This window comes from Melanostigma gelatinosum (genome assembly GCF_949748355.1).
Source record: "Melanostigma gelatinosum genome assembly, chromosome: 1".
Lineage (NCBI taxonomy): Eukaryota > Metazoa > Chordata > Actinopteri > Perciformes > Zoarcidae > Melanostigma > Melanostigma gelatinosum.
The window spans coordinates 3,277,564-3,301,298 of NC_136634.1; the positions used below are offsets into that span (position 1 = coordinate 3,277,564).

Sequence of the window (23,735 nt, forward strand, 5' to 3'; positions counted from 1 at the left end):
TTTAATGATTCAGGAGTAAAACAAGGTAGATTATAAATTGAGCTGAGCTGTGGGTGACAAGTTGTGAAGGTCACATCCGCAAAATAAATCTGATGGGGGGGGGAGCACGGTTGCTCAACTCAACTTTCTTCCTTGTTGTCGAGCCAAATTTCCCTCTGTACATATTAACCAGATCTGTCCTCAGTTATTTGTTGACATAGTAAGAGATGTGGCCATTATAAAGAGACGATAAGGGGATTATAAAATATCCCTTTTCCTTTCCAAGGAAAACAAGAGAGAACATGCAGTCGTCAAATGCACTTTATCGTCATCCTCCCCCCTTCTGAAAGTTGCTCTCAGTATCAAGATCAGATTTCCGGCTTGACATCAGCAGGGAGACCAAAGGCCTTTAGGCGGGACGAACACAAAAGTGTGGAATACTCGCCTGCAAATATTACATGTCGAGGGTTTTTATTGTGAAAGGTAAGCGCAGATGGAGAGGATCTGGTATGCGCTGCCTTTTTCAAGCCTCCATGTTGTTTTATAAATATATATCGGTCTGACAACAGATCGTCCTCCGGAGCTAAGGGGCTATATTTCTGGGGTTACGGTGTAGCCTGCGGCTATTCGGGCCAAGACTTCCTGTTCTGTCCGCTGCTCGTTGTTTTTTAATATCCGATGAGAAGTTGGAGTTGAGACAACGTGAACTGACGGATTGTTTCACAAGTGGCTATTTTACGAGCTCATTTTAGGACAATAAAAAATCGGAATCATCGTCAGCCGGTGGGATTCGAGATTGCATTTCGGCCGAATGCGTTCCAAGGAAAGTATTCAGTACAAAAACAACAGTTCCTAAAAACCATATCGACCTGCAAATTAATCGCACAAATAAAAACAATCAAATTTGATTTGGGTAAATTGTGACCGGCACTTTCATATTCTTGAAAAACAGCAAATTTCCCAGTGAAAAGTTGACGCGACTCAATTAGACATTGGGACTCGAGTCTGGGGGCCGGTAATCTGATGAAGCCACGCCGCCATCGGCACAAATATCAGGGGAGACTTTCCTCTCAGGAAATGTGGAATAACAAGATCTCGCCGAGCCGAGGGACACTTACTGGTTCAAATGGGAATCTCGTGTGTGTGTCCACAAAAAAAGCATCACTGGACAGTTTCTCCTCTCGGAACCCATTGTACCCTTCGTCGCCATTTCATTTGAGTTTTCACCATTAAAGCCTCGAATCCTCTCCAGCTCGCTCAACATTTTGATGGTATTTGGTTAAAAGGGCACAGCAGTACACACTTAACTTCATAAAGCATTGTTTAACCACAACGGGTGTTCTGTCTCTTTACTCAGAGGTCAGACATCATTTTATGTGTTTTTAATATTGCCTCTGAAAATATTCTATATTTGTCATTCAGTAAAATTTTCATTAAAGTCACACACCCTGTTTTTTATTATGTTTATTCACTTTTTGGCTCATCTGTCCTTAGAACATTTGGCTCTTCGCAAGTCTGGAAGCACCGATCCCATCTGCCGGATCGGGTTTTGATCTTGGGAGAGAAAAAAAGAGTGACTGCCAAGTTTAACCATCGGAAATATTCCTCAAAATCCCCTTTGAATAGTGCTTGTCGTCTCCAGCCATGCATTGCTGTTAATGTTGACCGACATTTCTTTGGTCAGTGTGATCAGTGTTCACGGGTGCATTTTAAATTTCAGACTCACTCTGAAAGGTCATGTCATGTTTTTATAATACGCAATAATCACCATGTTCATCCAGAGAAAACACCAGTGGGCAATCGCCATTACTACTACGAACCACCACTTTTTTAATATAAATATTCAGCATTAAAACAACGTACGGTAGCAATTTAGCAATGAGCTGTGTGTTCCTCATCCAGAGATAATACCACAGTGTGCAGAAGCCCTTACAACCAAGAACCACCCCGCACTCGTCAGACAAGTGCCTGTTAAGCTGCTGCACAACTTCTTTGATCCGATACGTCAGGCTCCTCTCTATTACCTTCAAGTGCATCTTGTTGTCGGTGCTTTCCTCGGCAGACGGCAGCAGCTGCAGCCTGAATGTTTCTCAGATGCTAATTTGATTTACGCACAAAGTAAGTGAGCTCCTGTCGCTTGAGAATCCGGCGTACGTCCAGTTATTGTGTGGAGGCTTTTGCTATTGTAGCCTCTTCGTTGTGCCGTTCGGTCTAAGACGAGACGTTTAACCGGTCTTACTTTAATACGTTATCGAGGTCGGTGTTCCCCAGTAATGTCTGAATCGTTGCAAGCTAAACTAGAGAATGAATCTCTACTCTTGTATGCTTGGATTTGTAGTTCATTTCTCGTACATCTGCCATTCCCTCCTCACGCATGCTCACTCATAGTTTCCTTGCTTCCTTGCTTGTCATTGTTCGGGGCTGTCAATCGTGAGATCAGCGGGTCTCTTCTATCCAATACGACTCTCTCTCGCTACCTCCAGTACGTTCATGCTGCTGTCACGCGCCCCTCCACCTCCCCATCTTCGCCCAGTCTTTGCAGACCCATCAGCTTCATCATTCCATCAGCCACCACCACCACCAGTGTCTGGACTCCACGGGTGGATTACTTACTGCTGCTCAGGGCAGACGCCCCTCGATTGCAAATCTCTAAGCGCCTAAGACTCTGTCAAGACTTTATCATCACATATCACCAACAAACAATTATCTTTTCTTCATTGACTTGTCTCTCCTGATTGACATTACATTAAGATGAGAAACACCAATGCAGCCGTCCTTATAGTCTCACCATGATGCACTTTGTTTGAATACTGAGGCCTCTTTTCTGTGCAGTTGAGCCATTAAGATGTTAAATATTGACATGTGAATGTGACGAAGGTTCTTCCTGATTGCCTGTGACCGGGTGAGTCACAGTGCGGTGTGGGAGAGAAACATGATTTATTCATTTTTTCCCCATAATTAGTGAACGCATAAAGCAACATCTAACGTTGGCACCGTTTACAAAGGACTGAATGATATAAACAATGTCATACAAAATAAATATTGAAAACATTATATTAATCAGGGGATATGGTTTGGCTGGGAATACTAAACACTGAAGGTTTATCCTCCAATGCACAGATCAAAGTCATGTTTATGAAAACCAAAAAACCCCCCCAATGAAAAACAAACCTGAATTTGAAACCTTTGGTTAACATTGGCGTGGATCAAGTCTAGAACATCTGGACAACAGCCGCCCGGTATTTCATTCGCACGGGCATTATCATCTGCCATGTTTTAATCCTCACATGGGAACTAAGGTCACATGGCCAAATTCAAAACAATGTCGTCGGCAAAAGATTAGGATAAAACACCCATCTCTGACAAAACAGGCTGCATGTTGCTGTGGACTAATGTCATGCGAGGACCTGAGTTCTGCTTCTATGAGATTATGTGGTTAAGAGGGCCACGAGGCCTGCAGCCTGGAGAGCCTGTTCAGCTAATGATACCTCGGCCTCCGAGTGTGGAGGAAAATTGGCTGGGGGGGGGGGGGGGGGGTAATCATCCATGCATAGCATCGATATGATGAGAGGGAGCCGGCCTTGAGTGCTGTAATGCACCTGACAATGACGGATAAGAGGGCTTTAGTTCGGAGGGTTACGCCGGATTGTTCTACTCTTTTGGTTTGATATCAGCTGGTGCAAGAATAATGCTGCGTTTACATCTACGGGCAAACCAGATGTAACGTTGGTGGACGGGAAAGTCAGAGACGGCATTCACAACCAAATATTACTCAGCTCCCCTTCACTGCACAGAGTTGTTCACGTTTGCAATAGAATATTAATCGATTGCTGCATTTTATAGCTACATGCATTTCCAGAATAATTCCATAAAATAGTAGACACAAAATATATATTTCTTTATGTATTTTATGAACATATCGTCACTCGTTTACGTTTTTTTTTTGTCTGTGCTGTCCAGAGGGTGTTGTCTGTCTTCCGTCTGATTCCATGTGAATGCAGCATAAAAATGGTTGATTTGCTTTATTAAGGACACAGAGGGCAGCATTGCTTTCAGTGTTCCAGATGGGGCCTGTTTTGGGGGCCTGTTTTGGGGGCCCGTTTTCCCACATAAGAAATGATTTCTTTCCCTGTCAGTGCGGCTGTGGCTTCAGTCTCATAAGGTCACTTTGAGAGCGTCGGGGGAAACATTCAAATGAGTGAGTTGAAGTCATCTCTCTTTTCGCACTGGAGCCTTGCTGTTTATTGATATGTTTGGCCCAAGTTGTGTGTTGGGAGCTCATGAGCATTTTTTGGATCAGTTTGTTTTTGCACAGGAATTGTTTCACAGAGATGTTTCCCTGTTGAGATAAGGCCGCTCACGATAAGATGGGAAGTATTTTGCATCTCGGTTTTCGTGATGCATTATTACAATTCATCGCAGAACATTGTAATAATGTTGTAAGCGTTGTGTGGATATGGGTTAACCTCAAGAAATATTCACTGCTATAAAAACGGTCTGTAAGTTACAAGCCACATATGTATGTGACAAACAACATTGATCTTTTTAAGAATGTGTCCAATTTCATTTACTGCAAGAATTACGATAGATAAATCAAATGAACTTACTTGTGCACTCAAAATTGAGAGTAGGAGAGACTTTCAGTCTTTTTAGACTTTTTCAGACTAAAACACTTTTTGTAAAACCTAATTAATTGTCTTATTCCAGTCTTATCAAAGTAATGTGCATCTGATTACCTGTTTGCTATCTTCTTTGTCTTGAGACAAAAAGGCCTTGTTGTGCATCTAATAATCTATACATGCAATTGTTGAAGTCGTCAATGTCATCATTTTAACATATTCTTACTCTTGTTTTAAGCTTGGCACAGTAGCAGAAAATATATTGAATCCAATAATATGTAAACGTTGTAGCAGCGTTACCACACAGCGCTGTTTTTTAGTGTCATGCATGGTGGCAAATATTTCCTGGCCAAAATACCAACCGCAAGGCTTCAAAACTGTAGTGCACAAAACAATATGGGTGATGTTGCGGTGACAGCATCGGCTTCTTATATGCGGCCTGTGGTTTTACAGGGTAGAAAAGAGTGTTGCGAAGTCCAGCACGAGCCGTCTATTTGCAAGAAAGAGCCGAGTCAGCGGAGTGCAAGATCCTCGTGGGAGGTCTGCTCTTGAACCTCCGGTGAGAAACTTCCTGAGGAGTACATTGAGTGTAAATACAACTTGTTAAATCCAATAAACAGTTCATAGTTCTGGCTCTCAGTTCGTCTGTCAACATCTCAGATATGTATTAATGGATTTCCATAACACCTGGAGTACAAATCAGCCTTAGAGCAGAGAAACCATTAGTTATACTGTGTTTGCAATCCAGATCTGGGAATCCTGCCTTTAAACATTTTTTAGCTATAACCCCAGGTCAGCATCGATGACATAATCAACTACGTCAGTAAAGAGTAAATCAGAGGTATTCAACAGGGGGCCGCGAAATTTGTGGTTGATTAGAGAAAAAAAAAAAAGTTTTTCTCTAAACATGAATGTGTCCATTATTTTAATCGTTCAGTATTGTATGAAAGATAACAGGTATGTTTATGCATGGCAGTGGCACTAATAGGCATCAGTTTGAATAGCTTGCATGATTGTCATGCAATTGACAGACGATGTTGATATTGGCATTGGTATCGGCTGACAAGGTGTGTTTATAAAAGGCAGCGGCACGGCCTCCCTACTCACTGTACCTTACCATGTTTAAAATAAAAACATGAATATATCAACCTGTGTATTATTTCAATAGCTTAGTATTGAATGCACAATAAAGAGGTATACACGGTACTAGACCCATTTAATATAAAACACAATATATATATATATAGTCGGGGGTCCCTGCTCCGTCTCTCTATCAGTTTGGGGGTCCTTGGCCTGAAAAATGTTGAAGACCTCTGTCTCCCTGATACATCCTGGCGTGTTTTAATGGTTAAATCAACAATGTAGAAAAACATAAAATGATGCACCCGGTATAATGCCGTTCGTAACATTTCCTCTCATCCATTTGAAGTCAGGTCTTTCACAATATCATGTGAATTAAAACCAGCAAACTATCTTCCCACCACATTTTCCGAACATCTTCTCATGTTTCAGGACACTTCACAACTTGTCAGCACCGACAGCCCCGGTGAACTTTGAACGGCCGACTTGTCGTCAGAAGCAGCGGCTCCTCTAACGTTCGTAGCGTTCAGCTGGCTTGTTTCATGGGTTGTGAATCTGTCTCGTAAAGACCCGGGGAATGTGGGCCGATGTCTCCGTCGTCAGTCACACATCACGCCCTGCTGTGTATACTGCAGCGTTTACTTGGCCCTACTTGCTCTCTCAAAAAAAGCCACAGGGATGATCATACGTTTTAAAAGAATAATGGCTGCGAATAGCTGCGATAGCTGCTTACAGCTGCTCTCAGCATGAAGAGTGCACATGTGTACACCCCGTTCACTGGCTTTACTCTCCATTCTCTCAGCACATGTGGTTTTGTTGGACATGTTTTACTAAATTGAAAGAGAACCAATGTCTGACAGTGTGGGACCCACTGTGAAACCAGGTACTGCCGGTGTTGATTGAAATTCCCATTCAGTGAAACCAGATACTCCAGCTATGAAATAAGCATCCAGTCTGGTGCTTTGTCTCTATCTGGTGGCTTTTTCTAAAATGTAAACCTGCACCCAACAAAAACAAAAAAAGTATTTTAACTCTCTGAGCTGAGACACAGCATTTGGAGCGTGAGATCCCATGAAGAAACCACATGGATTAGTTCTGTCCACAAGGCTTCCATGGATCTGTAACACGCTCCCCTGTGTTGGACACTTTGATACTGCACAGTTCCTGACTGCTGATGCAGTGAGGAAGCACCAGTCCACTTTAAAGGACACAAAAACAGGTCAGAGGCAGAGAAACTATAGCGGCATGAACTGTCAGTGAGTTGGGATCTCACTTGAGGTTTGTTTGTGACTGTTCGAGTCTGGAAGTCGTTACATTGCAATAAGTTCAAAGTATGTTTTGGAGAAGACAAAATTCTTTGAAAACAGACAAAGTACCGGAATCTGTTCTAATTTGTTAAAGGTTTTTGGTGGTTTTACTTTGCTTAACAACATATCCTGGACCTTAAGCGGCCTACTCTTGTTGTATCTGGAGCGTCTCTGATTCTATCCACTGTGTCCTGTACTCATGTGATTCATGACATGCAGGAGGGTGACTCGTCTCTGATGAATTACAAGATATCCCACGCATTTGTCTTTCACTAATGCCTTTCACTAATGCCTTTTACTAATCCCTCATTGTCTGCCCTTGAGAGACGATTCATTTTGGTGAGCAGCAGAATTGAATTACGTCCCATCTGCGCTTTTAAATGCAACTTTTTTCCTTCGGCCTTTTCCTGCTGTTGATGGATCACCGTTCCATTCTCTTCCTGTTGTGGCTTCGTTTGACCAAATGTGCAGTAGCAGGAGGAAAGTGGGTGGCGGACTCTGCCTTGAAGATTTGACAATGACTGATCTAAATGGCCCAAACTGGCAGGGAAAGTGTTGACTTAAAAAAAGAAAGTACGAATGTAACTGAATGAGAAGCAACAAGTTGCTGCAAGAAACACAAAAGCATGGTCATAAAACCCTTTTTGAATGAACTACAGAATGAAATGCTGCTGTACTGGTTGAGGTGCCTGCAGCTTAGACCTGGCTCAGCTCACTGTTATAATGTTATCCCTCTTTGTGTAACACTCTAAAGCTTTGTTCGCCAACGAGGAGGTTCACGTTCAAGGTTGCTGAATTGTTTTTGGGTCAGGCCCTGGCTGGCCCTAATCTCTATTTAGAGCAGAATTGCAGTCCCATTGCGTAATATGGTCAGACGGAGAAGAGGAAAGAGGTCAGACAACAGACTGGCACCTACAACACATTTAACTGTGCTGAGTTTCATTTTCTTCCTCATAGAACGATGGCAAAGCTGATTTTTGAAAACACTTTTTAATCTGTGCATTGTTTACATCCAGCAGTCTTCCTCACTGCCTTCTGTTGGTGCATTACCACATTTGCATCATCATCATCAACTGCCACTCGTGAAAATATTGCTTCATAGTGTTACTAGTGGTCAAAGGTTGCACAGAATAACTTTGTTTTTTAAACATTTTCATTCAGCTTCTTTCAAAACTGCACCGCCCACCTTGCACATCTTTCAACCTTTCAGAACAGGATGGCTACCAAAGACACTCGGATACTATCATAGGCTGTCGTTACACTTTAGATCGTAAACTTTGTTTATTACCGAATTAGCAGAGCTTTGTTAGCAGCTGTTCCTCAATACACGTTTACTGATACTGCAGAGAGGAACAGTAAGCAGCAAAAATAACGGAGCAGGAAATATATCCGATCAGGCAGGTCGCATTGAAGTCAAGCGTGGACACACATCCAACACAAAAGACGCAATGAAAAGACAAGTGTAACCCCAGCGATGGATTACAGCACACTACCTACCGGCCGTTAGTCCTGTAAGTCTATCGATGCCAACTGAAATTCACTGTTCCTTTTGATACTCATTTGCTTATTGACCACTTTTAAGACCTGGCGAGTTATCATGCTGTAACTGTCAAACTCATACCGCCCTTAAGATCTGAAGAGTTGTAGACAAATCACGACATCTTCTGTCCCCGGGCAGTGCTGGCGGTGCAGCAAAATGTGACCGATTTCTCGACAATGCACATGCAGACTGCGACACTCGGATCATGTTGATATCGCATAATTTTTCCAAGTAACATCCGCCTATCCCTGAATGTGTTTTTAAAGTTGAATAGTTTTGTATCACCTGCGTGTCACAACAACGCCGTGTTGCAACATGACATGTCAGTGATTTGAAGTTTACCTTTCTCACGGCCTAAAGGTCTGCTGAGGAGCCAGCTGCATGACAGCAGCTGCACACAGAAGCTGCTGGTCTGACCACTTAAAACAGAATGGGAGCTGCTTTCATACCGCCTATCAACAGACCCACGTCTGGAAAAGCAGGTAGCACTATTTGTTACCCAGCTCACAATTCCTACTTAAAACACCAAAATGCCCGAAACAGAGAAACCATTTCGACATGTCACAGCAGGCAAAGCACAGGTTTGAAATAATCCAGGAAATAATGTCTGAATTCCATTTAGCTGCTTGCGTTTCAGCATCCTGGTGTTGTTCATGCTGGTTTACTGTCACGCCTCACTGGGACACTTGAGTGCAATGAAGTTAATGTTAATAGTAACAATTGGCTTTTTTCTCGCTATGTCAAGTCAAAATGTCTGCTGGAAAAAAGGCTATTATGCCATTCCAGTTTAAAGTTTCTATCTTGGAAAAGTGGCATGTCTTTTCCTGTGGCATCAATGCACTAAAAGCACAAACATGGATAGATGGTCTGTTATTTGCTAAGGACCTTTAATCTTTAAGAGTCATTTAGGACAGACGCTGATCTGAAGGTTGGTCCATACCAAGACAAGGCTGATAAGTCACTTGCCTTCTTTTACAATGCTGGTGTGATACGACATTCTGCTTGCTTGTGAAATACTAGCGTGTCTTCATCACAGACAATGAGCCAGTGGACTCAACCTCTTTTTTTATGCCTCCTCCTCTAAGTTGCTATAAAATTGCTGTTTATTGCTGACTTGCGTGACAAAAGAAGCTACTTTAAAAGTTGTGTCTCAGCGGAACACAGACGCGATAACATCCTTTTATCGTTTTCCGTTCAAAGTCCTTTTAAATCATTAACTATGAATGCGATGTGAATACAAATCTCCACATTCTTCAGAACAATGAGCAGTTTGTTGCATTGGCATCTAGTTGCGCAATATTGCCTTGAATTATGCTGTCAATCTCAGCTGATTGGCGACTGTGGCTTAGTGGTAGAGCGGGTCATCCTTTAATAAATACATCGACGGTTCGTCCATGTCCTTGGGCAAGACACTCAACCCCAAAATGTCCCCGAGGGCTGTGCCTACGGTGTGTGAATGGGTGCGAGTGCTCAGTTTTATGCTTTTTCGCATGTCATTTTACGCCACGTCATTACTGCGAAACAGCAGCAGTTGGGTTAAGGCAACGAAAACACATCGTTTACGAACTTATTTTAAGCACAACTTTAGTGTTTTTCCTAAATCTAACTACGTCAAATGTAAACAACGTAACATAAGAAACGTGTCTCCAAAAAATGACACTTTGGGACACGAACACATGTCTCTTGGTTGAAAGTCCTGTGTTGTTTGACCCACCCGCCATAAGTTGTCTTTCTCCTTTTTTACACTCCGTCACTTACTGAGTGTAGCATGTTGATCCGTATGCGTTTAGGTTGCAGTCAGGACGGACTACATGCCGTCCAATGAGCCCCTAAAAGCAAGAGTAGCTTCGTCTTTGCTCGCTGGATGACTTGCTACAAAGGAATTGTCGTAGATTCGTAAGCCGTCTGAGTAACCTCACAGTGTATCCAACAGGCCGGGCACAATGAGTTGATTATCATCTGAAGGCGATGAAATCGTGTCATATGTTGTTTATTCTATTGAGAGGATGTAACTAATTGTCGAAACATCTTGTGTTTAATCTGCAGATTTGGATACGCGCCTGTGTCCACATACTGCTGTTCATCACGCTTGGGGTGCATTCAAGTAAATTTGACGTCAACCCAGTGACAGATGACATCTCTAGACTCTCTGTTTTGGTAAGAACAATGCTGTAATTCATTATAACACTGTCGCTTTACCATACAATGAGTAACTATCAGATCATAATCATGTTTGTCGCTATTAAATCAATTCTGTATCTAGAAGGATATTTAATGTTAAAATCCATGTTCTTGCCATCTGCTTTATTGGCAAAGTTTACGTGAATAAAGGTCAAAAAGTTAGGGAGCTCAAAAACATCTTAACAAGAAGAGAAAATCAACTTAAAGGCACAATGAGTGGGATCTGTCGGCTGCCAACCCCAGATTTCCTCTCGTGTTAGAATTAGCTTTGTCTGCTTTGCGTTTCTGAGGCACTGTGTGAGCCATTGTTGTAGATTCCTCTTGGATACTTGCTCACAATCCGGCACCTAATTGCTTCATTCGTAGAGAGGTCGTTGCGTGCAGAAATGTCCCGGACTTCTCGTGGGTCATAAGTGATGATGGAGAAGGATTATTTCTGTGTGAGTTCATACATTGTTTTTTAGGAAAGTCCTAATCCTTCTGCCTTTTTAATAAATGTGCACGGCTCCAACAAGAAAGTGGGAAGCAAACTTGCTTTGCATTTCGCTCTCCAAAGTAAAGTATTCGTCCTGTTCTGGCAAAGAATAAGTGACTGTTTGTCCACATGCTGCACAAGTGACTTGCTGGTGTATTAAAACTCAGGTCTGCTGTTATTTTAAAAATTGAATGCAATTTGTCTGCAATTTAATGTTTTTTTCTTTCCTTTTTTTCTTTTTACAGAGACAAAATATTCCTAAAGATTACAAAATTCCTGTACACTCCGTTCCAAAAGAAGAGGTAATCCGCTCACAGTAAATCATGGGAAATAATACATTAGTATGCTCACACTGCCAATTGTTTTACTTGCAGTAGAAACATTTGCAAATGAGCAGATGTCCTGACCATTATTCATGCTGACACAAACGTTACACACAAGGAACCTCTGGTTACCTTTTCCTCAGCTACACCTTCACGCCAAACTCTGGCTGACCTTACGACGACTGCACAGTGTAAATATTGAGTCATCTGCCAAGTGGAGTCTGAACTGTAAAAGTAGCATCTGACTGGGAGGATTATTAGACTTTGGTGGACATGCAGTCTATTCAGAGCTTCCTTGTTGGTGTTTTGGTAAACCTGATTAGCACACTGTATGTATTTAATGATGATACAATAATTGCTCAATAATTGCAATATCTCTGCTCTTCTTCTTCCAGGGAGGGATGTGTTGGGTCAAATTAAACGTCTTCTACTTGGAGGAGAGTTTGAAAGGCTTAGCGCATAAGTTTGGAAACATTTCATCCAACAGAAAAGATATTAGCATATTCATCCAAATGTTCCAAGAACTGCGGCTCAACATGGGGTCTGTGGTAAGTTCATATTGTGGTCGTGCTGTTATTAAACGTCTCCAATAACAGAGGAACATAGTCTGTTGTTGTTGCAAAGTACAAATGTGGAGTGTTTGAAACTACAGTTTTGCTTTGAGAAAAATATCAAAAGCTGAAATCCATAAATTGTCGTCCTTTTCATATTACACTCTTTAATAATGAAAGGTGGTGCTTGATACTTAAGCGCTTATAATCTTCCTCTATATACTCACACAGACTTACTTCTTGCTCTCACTCACTCACATCAAATGTACTTTAAACAGATGCCTACGAATCAAAGTTTTACCAGATTATGGGTCAATAAATGTAGTCAACATGTTTCTCGTTTCGTTGTTGTCTGTCCTTTCACTCATAGCTCTGATGTGAGAGCATTTAGGCTTTTGTTCTTTTACAGTTCCTGTGTGAACTTCACAATAGTTGTGCAGAACAAAATAAGCATTTATAAGAAAAGGAAAGTCCTGTGTTTGGTGTCCAACACCCTTCTCACAGCCGCAAACCGTGACTTGAAACACCGCTGGACACACTGCTCGCTACTCATGCCATTAATGGCTTACTTCCTCCACATGTCGACACTAGAAGCATTACAATATGCAGGAATTAACTGCACAAAAGCTGCTAGTATAGACAACAAGGTCGACAACACCTGCAATCCGTTGTGTGTGTTGAATCAACCACTGGTAGTCGATCGGTAATGAAGGCTGTTTGTTTTCTTCGGCGTCATCGTTTTCAAAGGTCCCCGTTTCTGCCCGTCCACGCTACGACGCAACCCCGGAGTTTTCAAACGAACACGCCGTCTGTGGCATTTTGAAACGCCTCTGTTCTTTTGTTTGTTTTTAATTCAGGAGTAGTGAATGCTAGGAACAAACGTAGTAAAAGATATGTATCTTAAAACAGAAAGGTAGCGGTGTTGATGGAGCCTGAGGAGCTAGCATGACTGACAAACGTTCCCCATAGTGCGTAACAGAAATGGCTGGCTTAGTGCTTGTTGATGAGGTCAGTGTACTACTTCCAGTCGTATCGCCTGCTGTATATTCCAAAGGCTCTTTCGCTGATGGTTGGTTACACTGTTATCCTATATACCTGCATATACCCTACACCACTATAATGTCAGCCCTTACACTCAATGATGACACTAGATTGTAGAACTGTTGAGTTTTTGTTATTCTATGTAGAAGATGTGACTCATGTTGAAAGGTCTCTTTGTTTGATCTGTGTCTTTGCAGGAGCCGATCATGTATGATTTTGAGTGCCACTACAGGGAAGAGAGGTGGCAGACAGCGCGGTACTTTGACTTCGTCAAAGACTTCCTTACAGCTGCACAGAATAAAGAAGATTCAGATGACTGTGATCCTTCTCCCTGTCCCACAACACCACACACAGCAACAACAGAAGGATATTTAACTGGTAAATGTTTACGAGATGCAGTGTTTACATATGTTGGCCTGCTCGTTGTGCTTGTTAACAGACTCTGTAGTTTGGCGACTTTGCATGTCGGTGGCACTTGATTGACAAAGAAAAAGTAACTTCATCTTGAGGTGTGACATCAAAGAAGTACAGCAGGTGTGTGTGTCTCTTGGTAGGCATCTGGTTATGACATCAATGATGATCAATCATTTCATATCCTTAATCACTGAATCATTTCCATTGTGCAATCAGCTTTTTCTACCATTTGGCCATAAATCAATCCAGTTACTTTCGAGAAAGAAACATGAGAATTAAATGATGATTTTTGTAATGACTATGACTAGATACTTTTGGGTATATTCACTGTAAAAAATGATAAAACAATCAACCTGGGGAGTAAATATAGACGTGCCGCAATGGCAGCCCCTGGAGTGGGTGTGGGGGGGGCCTGTAAAGAGAGTGGGCCCACGACAATGTGCCGGACAGAGAGAGTAGAGTGCGTTGGGAGAGATTCGGATTACCACCTTCAAAAACGACCTCGCGTCAAATTCAAAATTACGCCATTTGCTATTAATGCCTCAAAAAGACAGACCTATCTCCCTCATAGTTTTCTTTTTTTAAATTGTTTTTTAGGATATGGATTGTAACATGACGTAAGTGTTGTCTTTTCCTTCTTTTAAAGGCTGCACTACAGTAAAGGGATGTACTGTTCTTCATTCACCAGCCTGTTCTAGCGGTCCTGTTATTTGTAGTAGTCAACTCCACAATATCGAAAGATATTGTAATTTTAATATAGCAGTTGTGCTTTGCAAACATAAAAGGGTCAGTAAGTGACTTGGACCCGTCATGATAGCGTGCACTGGTGGCCGTTGCAACTGTACTTCTAGTTACAAACTGAAAATCAACAGTTTTGACAAGAAATAATGTAAGAATTAGCAGATTCTTTCAGTTTTTAAATCAATGCTAAAACATTTTGGACTGTTTGTTGGACAAAGCAAGGAAGTTGCTGCCCTTTAAGAAGGGTTAAATTGCCATTACTTGCTGCTCTTCTGTGTCCTTGCAGCTTTGTTTGTGGATGGATGGATTAAGTTGCAGACTTGTTGGTGACTGCAACCTGGGGAGAGCAAGTTTGTTGCTGGCGCCACCATTAACCCCATGGCCTCTTCCAGAATCAGCTGCCGATCATTTCCACCGCCTCGATCTGTTCACTGAGGGCTTTACTGTGCACACGGCAGCACTTTTATACATATTTTCCAACTTTGATGTATAAAATCTGCCCGTTTGGATTCATAGATGCTCGTTCGTTTGCACGTTTGATCACCTTTGGTTTTAAATTGTCAGCTCTAAACTGTGCAGATGTTTTATTTGAGCAAAGGGGGGGGGAGGAGGTTGACTGAGACAAGCTTATGGTTAAAAGAAAAAAAAATAAGACACAGCTGCGATTTCTGACTCTCGGGGAGAAAAGCTCCGACATAACCTGTTGCAAACCGGCAAATCTCCGGCGTTAACCTAGTTATGACATGTTTCATCCCCACAATGAAGCGTACACTGAGCCCATCTGGTGTTTGACGTAAGCCACGGGATGCTACAATAACAAGACTGGTAAAAGATAACAGTCAGTCCAACCTTTCTCTGGCAGACTCTTGAGTGTGGATGTCTCTCCTCATGTGGGAGGGGCGGAGACTCAACATCAACATTGCATCTACATGTTGCCGATAAGTGCGATGGAGCCCCGTTTTGGGAAAGAACTGCTGTGGCTTTTTCACATAAATGATGATCTCAACGATCCGCTAAGACTATGTCTGCGAGACGGTGAGTTCCAGTTCAGATGGCGTTGGAACGAACTGGCCCGTGTCAGGAGAAGGATACGATCGTTTGAATGGCTGCCAACAAACGTACATGTGATTCTGGGAACATTTGCATGTTGTCTCATTGTGTGACAAAATATTGGAGCGGCTATGTTGACAGTTATGTATCTGTCTCCTCGCTGTCAACTGGTTTATAGGGAGTGTTCCTTTGGAACAGTCATCCCAAGAAAGTGTGTTTACACATAGCTGAGATGAGACACATGACGGATATGCCAAAACCTCAGCAAGCTGATGATGACGACATGTGGGTTTTTTTGGAGTTAACAGACTCTTTTATTTTCTTCTTAAAGAGGGATCTATTGGTAGGAATGTAATATGTTTTCATTAGTGTATAATCATCCAAATCCAAGAATCGTTGGGTTTGCGTTGGTTATGAGTCGTTTATGTCGACATTGGTTGGACCGCAATGTTTCTACAGTAGCCCAGAATGGACAAACCAAACGCGTATTTACGTTACCCGAAGGCCGCAGCAGTTCTCCGACACGCCTAAACACTGGACCTTTCAAGTGTTTTATTGTCCAAGTTAACGATTTAGGTCACACTTGCCTCTCATCATTTATGAGCCGGTCTACAAATTCAAACCAGCCACATTCCAGTTGACCTCACCCTGTTAAACCCCCGTCGCCCTCTTTGGTCTATTGTGAACGGGCTCCATTTAGGACAGATCTCTGGTGGCCGCGCCGAGAAGCATTCAGTCCAGGAACCATTATCTCTTCACAAGAACTTTGCAAGATAAAAACTGAAAACGGTCTCCGTGCTTAGACGGCCCATTGAGACACGGCTGAGTCACAGGACTGAGGGGAAGGTGTCCCCAGGTAGCGCAAGTGAAGAGGGAAGAAAAGGGCCGAAACCTGATTGTGTACGTGTTGATTACAGAGCAATCTTCCAATCTTCCCAAGAGCTTGGACCGAGTGGTCGGATTCGATGTTTTGTGTGTGTGTGAGTGTGGGGGTGGGGGGGGGGGGTTAAACAGGCAGCGTTGACTCGACTTTTTAGCACCTGACAATGAAATGTTTTCACCATACGGCGAGCACTAACCCATCTCTTTCTCCCCCCAGTATCACCACCGTCCAGCAGTGAAGAAACTAAATGTGAAACAACAAGCTGCAAATCACGTAAGTTTGCAATTCTCAGTATTTCGGACAAGTCAAGTGTCAGGTCTGTGTTCTGGTGGCAAAGCCAGCCCAGCTGGTGTGTCAAAGCGGCAGCTTTTGCCGGCGACAGTATTTTGCCACATTCTACAGCAAAGTCAGCCCATTGCCCACGGAGCTGCTGTCACTCGAGTAATGGCGCTCTGCGGGGCCAATTCCTCATCACTGGATGTCTCGTTTCTTATCTTGTCTGGCTTTCCTCGACCCACCTTGTTGAGGCCCTTGCAATTTGCCACATTTTTTCTTTTAAATGTGAATTATTTACATAGAAACAAAAAACTGTATGCTTCATGGAATTTCAGAATACTGTGAAGCGGTTAGAATAACATAATAGTGGCTCAGCTGAGCACTTTGTCTCGTGAAACGGAAGATGACTGATGAAAGATACGATTCATTGTATTTCTTTGTGGCCGTCTGGTGACTTGGTTTTGACAGCTTTTTAGTTTGACACCAATAAGACTTTTTTTTTTCACGTTGATGTGCTGAAGATTTTCCGCGCTCGACTCAAATCTGAGTTTAACACGCGTGCTCACCGCTCACTAAAACAACCACACAATCTCCAACTTTACATGTTTGGGTCTAATTATTGTCAAGGGACAACAACTATTTTCAAAGTCTCTTGCATTATGATTTGTTACTCACAGTTTAAAGAGTCAGAGGGGAGGAAGTGATGTTTTTTCCCCCTGTTTTTGTTTTTTTGTCCCAGATTCTGGAACCCTGACTGATGTGGTGGAGCGAAGCCTTCTCTCCCTACTGTTCATTCCACTCCTAGCTCTGATATTCCTGCTTGTGTGGAAGGTGAGCTGACCTTTCCCCCCCCCCCGTCACTAAGCCGTTTCCTTTCCCGAGGCACTGCTGGTTTGTTCGTGGCCTGTTTTATTGTCGGGAGATACCGCTTTGTTCCATTGAGTTCATGACGAGCCGGCGTCAGCCTTTCAACGTTCTGCAGAGGATGTGCAGACTTTGTAGAGCTGAGTTGTCTTGATTTTTGCCGGAACTGATTTCACTCGGAACTTTGGCGTTAACAGTTATTTCCTAAAACAGGTCCGATCATGTAGGAACGAGGAGGATCCGCAACAGAATGCTGCAGAAGGTGGACTCTTCACAGGAACAGAAGCGACTGCACCTTCACTAGATGCTGAAATATCAGAAAAGTGAGCTGTTCTGTCCTGTAGAGTAATGTTTAGATACATATGCAATGATATTGAATTGATGTATCCTGCATTTCTTTCGAACTTGACCCTTACTAGGGACCAGAACTAAGGATATTTCGGCCTCTGCTGCTTCAATTTGGACCCTCCCTTTCTTGTATTCTGTCTCTTTTGAGTCCCCCAACTTACATACTCAATTCCAGTTGCACCCCTTTAAAGGGGGCCCACATCACATTGTAGCCCCGGGGGCTCCCCAGCAGGCTACTCTTGCCCTGTATATGCTTAGAATTTAGAAAACAGTCTTAATGTATTCATATATCACTCTGGCTTTGGCTGTTGACATAATAATAATAATAACATACCTGTTTTTGTAGATTTATCGATACCTGCAGGAACAGAACTGAACTCTTCATTCTATTGATTGTGTCCTTGCCAAGTTCAACTTTTATTTTGTACAAATTCACAAGCAGATCAATGAAGCACAGAAACGAGTCTTTGCTGATTACTCGGGCGTGTGGGAAGTGAAGTTCACTGTCTTGACATTTCTCTTCCTGTCCAATTACAGAAACATGTTGAACGTCATCGAAATAGTGTAACAACGCTGCTACCCTTTGATGTCCTTCAGCGTTAATTGGTGAGATTTCACGTACCATTTTGAGAATCAAAAGCAAATCTGTCTTAAATCATAACCTGGCAGCTGATCTCTGGAACCTGTCTCTCTCACAGGGCTCGACTCTTTCCCCCCCTGTTGGTGTCCAGATGGTGACGAGGAAAAACACAAAAGAAAAACAATGAAGCTGAATTCCATCGCGCGAACGCAGACGGTAAACGGCTTGTTTTTGGCTGCTCTCACAGTTGCCGTGACCAAGATTCATCTGGAGGAGCCACGCCTGCTACCATATGGATACGCTTGCCTTTCTTGTAAGACTGCATTAACCCCGCGCTTCTGACAAAGACTATGATTTAAGCAGAGCGTGACCCCCCAGCAGCTCACTCCCCAACTGGACTCTCCCTTGCTCCTGAGAATCGTCCACCTGAAGCTGCTGCTCCATGAACTCTTTGGGGGAGGACCCCCACCCACACACTCCTTCAGCAGGTTGCAACAGTCAGCCGGTGGTTCATCTCCAAAGCAGCGGTGCAGAGAGCGACTGACACTAGTTATCTCCTGTATGAGCTGAGGCATGAATTACGACCTCCGGTGACCCTCACGTTAACAGGTCTTCAACAGCGCTACGCTTTCCTCTCAGCCCGGGGTTTCCCTCAAGAATATAATGTTAAACATTGTAGTTCCAACTTGTATTCACGTCGTCTGGTTTAGGCATGTACCCACAGGGGTGTGTGATGTATTTATTTATTGGTGGCAGCGCTGAGCTGCTGCTGTTGATTACAACTGAGATGTGTCAAGCAATCATTTAAGAGCACCTCTACTAATGGGTCACATTTAAGGAACAATCTTTATACTAACACATCGTATTCCCCCCCCCCCCCCCAAAAAAAAGCCCCCCACATTCCTGAACAAGTTACATTTCCTCATATGATGTTGTTGCTGTTATATATGGTAAAGATGACTCGGGTGATTTAGATCGCGTGAATGGATAATATGGAGAACAAAACGCATGTATACAAAAATATGCTGCTTTGACGAACTTACATTTAGACCATTGAAATCTGCAATGACATTCTGCGAACGAGTATCAGGGATGACTTCTGTGGATCCAGGATTTGTTTTTACTTCATTTCAGAAAGCATGTAAGACAACGACGGGCCTCCCATAGTTCATGATACCTCTATAATGCCTTTATTTTATTGAATTATCTCACCTCTTATGCTTGCAAAGCAAAAAAACTGTTACAGAGATGTTTGATGGCCATTCATCGACGAAAGAAAAAAACTCAAAGCGAAAATCTGTCTAAAGAGAGCGAAATAATCAGTGATTATACAAATGCAATACAATATAACATTTTTAAAACCTATCAATTCCTGACTGTTCACTCCATGACCAAATATACTCGCAAATCCACCCATTAGCTTGGACTGCGCACTCGTATGGTTTGATCTGTTCTTACTACTTTTGCCTTTGTCCTGTATCAGTGTTGTGCTTGCATAATATGACACATTACAGACAATCTGACAAAGCTAGTTAAGCTATTCAAGATTCAAATGCTAATGAAGTGCTGAAGGATGATACCACTGTTTGTGAAATTTTACAGACATGAACTTTAGTTGTTTTCACAATCCACAAAGCTCGCCCACATGGGAATGCCGTGCAGACCTAAATATCAATTTTGCCTTAAAGTTGCGCCACAACGCACTGTTAAAGGAGGTGCACTGTTTCTCTGCGGTGCACAGAGATCCAAGGGCAGGAACTAATTGACTGGTAGTGAAATCCAAACCGTTGCGGCGAGGTTGTTCAATCCACAAGTATCTGGCGATAAGAACTGAAAAAGCCTATGAAGTCAACATGCCCCTCCGTTGCTTTATGCACTCTCAGACCTGATAAATTGGGTGCTGAGGGTGCTCTCTGTCTCAGATAACAGATCTTATCAGAGCTGTGAGGTGAAAGGCAACGGGTTCAAAGACATTGAAACTGTGGCAAGCCGTTTAAATGTTTATTAGCTCAGTTTGAGTCTCCGGATTTAACATGACAGCTTTTAAAGGTGGTGCATAGTTTTTCATGCACCGGTAAAATTTGAGGTTTTGGGCTATTTTGCTTATACAATACATATTTTATTTTACTTCACGCTGGGGATTTATCCTAAATTCACTTGAAGTTAGTTCGATAATGGCTCATTGTGAATCTTGCATACATAAATTTAAATTAAATTTTCTATAAATTAGTTTATTCTCAGATTCTGAGCGACACATCTACACTTCAGCAGCCCTTACAACCACATCACGTACCCTGAATTGAGGGCAATTAAAGTTGTCTTAAACTGGAATTATGACTTCTCAGAATTAAATTGTAGATATCTGAATTACATCTTGGCAAGGCAACTTTATTTGTATTAAATACATTACATTAAATACAACGAGGCAATTCAATGTGCTTTACAGGGTAATACAAATCAAAAATCAAGTAAATAAAAAGATTAAAAACAGGACATACTTCCAAAATTGAGTTGCAGACCTGCAACAAAGACGGGACTTACATTCAGGAGAGCGCTGTTGGAGTCCCCTACGAATCTAAAATGAAAGTTAACATGTCGCGTCCGTCTGTCACTCATTAGCCGTTAAGTTGTTAGTTCCTAGATTTGACAAAATGACATTGCAGATATCACAAATGAACATCCAGTCTCGCTAATAAATGTTCAAACGGCTTGCCATACCAAACGGGTTGACTCCCACAAAGCCATGCCCAAGGTAAAGTCGGCCAACAATGGAGTATCGGTATGAAGATATGGCGTATGACGATCCGTGAAGAGGTAGGAGTGTGAACAGGGCACGCTGGCTGTGACCTTTCCCATCAGGCCGCTGCTGCGGGTCGATGACCGCGACAAAGTGGCAGGACACAAACATCTGTTTCTAGATCTAGCTGCAATATTTCTGTCATGTTTGTGGTCTTACATTGTACCATGTCCATTTTTGGTTTTGTGCCTTGTTGAGTGTGATTGACTCCGTGTGTTGATGTAAAAAAAAAAAAAAAAAAAAAAAAGCCCCCGTTTCTGTGTGGTAGCAGAAAGTGGTGAGGTGACTACAGGGCAGATTAGAATAATCTCAACAGATATGTTCCCCAATCTCTCTCTCTTTCTCTCTCTCGCTCCCCTTTTTAAAACTCACAACAGTTTAGTTGACTTGACCTGTGCCCAGTTCTGATTCGGATATGTGAAAACTGTTATCGGCAGAATAAACTGCAGTGGTTGTGACATTTCTTTCCATTTTACCCTTTGTAACCTTTAGGAAACAGTTCAACTGCTTGTGTCATGTGTGTTTGGGTCTTAGGAGTATTTTGTGCAAAATTGAATCTGTTTGAAAAGAAAAAGATAAAAAGTATACCACATTGGTTTTCATATAGTTCAGAGCAACAGTACCTTTCAGCATCAATAGCTGGGATGTCTTTGATGTGGTAAAGTATTGTTTGTTGTTTTGAACTGCAAAAATGATTTTATTCAATCAAAAATGCATTTTTGAGGAACACCCTATTGGCGACATTGTTAACTGTGCCATATTCTCTATGGCAGTTTAGATTCTGTGGTAGAAAAAGTATACCACATTGGTGTTGATAGAGTCCACAACAACGACACTTTTAGCAGGAATCTCTGAAATGAGTGGTGTGGTAACGTACTGTAATTTAAAAGCTTTTAGACAATTATTTCTGTTCAAAAATGCATTTTTGAACAATATTGGAACATATTATCTATGGCAGTCTAGACCTGAGACTTTCACTTGGTTCAGCTCTAGGTTTGGCTTTTCTACATGAAGACTATTACGCGTAGTCCCCAGTATTCTGACAGACACACAGGCTAGTCTAGCCACAACCAAACTAACTAACAAAGGTATACTCGGTCAAAAGTGGCTTTTTTTATACATAGTGTATGAATATCATGAGCTGCAACAGGTCTAAGCTGTGAACAAAAAAAGAAAAATGACATGGTCTCCCATTTTCCTGTCTGTGCGAGAGCCACAAACAGTCCGTATGTCTGATGCATGGAAGCCAGAATCCAAGCAATTCCATGCATTAGTCGAGAGAATGACTGCCCTTAAATACTGTTCCTATGTGGGTTGTTGTGTGGTCTGAGAGTGAGCAGAGCTACAGCCTGAGCAGTGCTTTCGGGCTCGAATGGCTCTAGGCAGGAAATACGTCTGGGTGACAAAAAGCAAATGTAATTATTGCCCGGTTGGTATTCTGGGTGAAAACTCTGTTTTCTGTATTTTTGTATAAATGTAAAGAAACATATATATGAGATATGAATAAAGTACACGTATTCAACTGTTATTTACTGTTTTTGTTGTTCAGGAACTTCTCAGTGCGTCTTTTTTTTAAAGTGAGCCCATGAGCAGGGAATCAAACTTTCAGACATTTGATTTGGGAAAAAAAGCTGGACGATGGAGCCAGGTCTCTGTGAAGATGTGAGCTCAAGAGTCACAGACCTCCCGTTGCTTTTATCCATCTTATTTTTCTGCAACAGAAGATCAGACAACCAGCAGTAGACTGGGAAGTGGAGTAGCCTCTGGTCCTAGCGGGGTTAGCTTAGCTTCCAACTCGGCTTTCCTCCCAAAGGCAGTTTGGTGCCGTTTGGTGCCGCAGATTCGGCCTATTTGTCGGCCGTGGGCGGTGACAGTCTCAAAGTCCGCTGCACTTAATCCCCGTGCTTCCTTTTCAGATGTGGATGGATGTATTCTGTCATATGCCATTGGTGATAAACACGAAAAAATAAGAAAACAAATGTGGCGAAATTCATGGGAGCTACCGGCCTGCAGCGTGTATCAAAGCAGTTTAGAAAAATAGCTTATGTGTTGATAAAACTTTCTGAATCGATCTGAACTATCCACCAAGTCTTATTCTGAGTAAATTGTGCTTTAGCATCTTAGTTGTCCTCTGGCTTTGGTTGTCAACAACCCTGCTTGCTTTGATGGTATAGAGCCACATTGCACAGAACTCTCATGAAGTTGCAATTCAAGTTTCGGTACAAGTCCGTAAAGAGCTAATGGGCGTAATGATGGACCGTCTTTCATCATGTTCAGTCTGAACAACATAACCAAAGTGTTCCAAACTGACAGATCTCCCTTTTGTTGTGATCGTCAACAGTATCAACTGTTTAAGTCCATACAAAGGAAACCCTTAGTAGTGTTGGGGTTAGGGTTAGGGTTATATAAATATGTGTTTTTTCTGCCCACGGAGAGTTGGTGAACTTAAATGCATGTAATGCTCATAAGTGCTTCTTTCCTTAAGTGCAGCATTGTGGAAACAGTTAAATGGGTTGGTATTTCAAGGACGGAAAAAAGTGTGTTTGTCTTGTATGTTATTGATCAAGTTGTGTACCGCAAGGCTCAATACTTCAACCTATGAATTCTATGGCATTAAGCCTTTCGTTTGAACATCACAAATCCTGTTCAGTTGTGCTTTTTCCATCATGAATTCTCAAAATAAAAG

At 42.3% G+C, this 23,735-nt stretch overlaps 1 protein-coding gene across 2 annotated transcripts in view; it reads left to right on the plus strand.

Annotated features, from left to right (window-relative positions):
* Positions 1–22,577, plus strand: part of kitlga (kit ligand a) — a 28,590-nt gene extending 6,013 nt beyond the window's left edge. The window contains exons 2-10 of one of the 2 annotated variants that reach the window (XM_079271485.1): positions 10,572–10,682; positions 11,427–11,483; positions 11,900–12,052; positions 13,294–13,474; positions 16,401–16,457; positions 17,200–17,291; positions 17,538–17,647; positions 18,210–18,278; positions 18,371–22,577. In XM_079271485.1, the coding sequence (XP_079127611.1) occupies positions 10,572–10,682; positions 11,427–11,483; positions 11,900–12,052; positions 13,294–13,474; positions 16,401–16,457; positions 17,200–17,291; positions 17,538–17,647; positions 18,210–18,240 (792 nt within the window). In that variant the 3' untranslated portion in view covers positions 18,241–18,278; positions 18,371–22,577. The remainder of the gene's footprint in view (positions 1–10,571; positions 10,683–11,426; positions 11,484–11,899; positions 12,053–13,293; positions 13,475–16,400; positions 16,458–17,199; positions 17,292–17,537; positions 17,648–18,209; positions 18,279–18,370) is intronic. The other variant, XM_079271486.1, reaches the window with a different exon arrangement.
* The last annotated feature ends 1,158 nt before the right edge of the window (positions 22,578–23,735 follow it).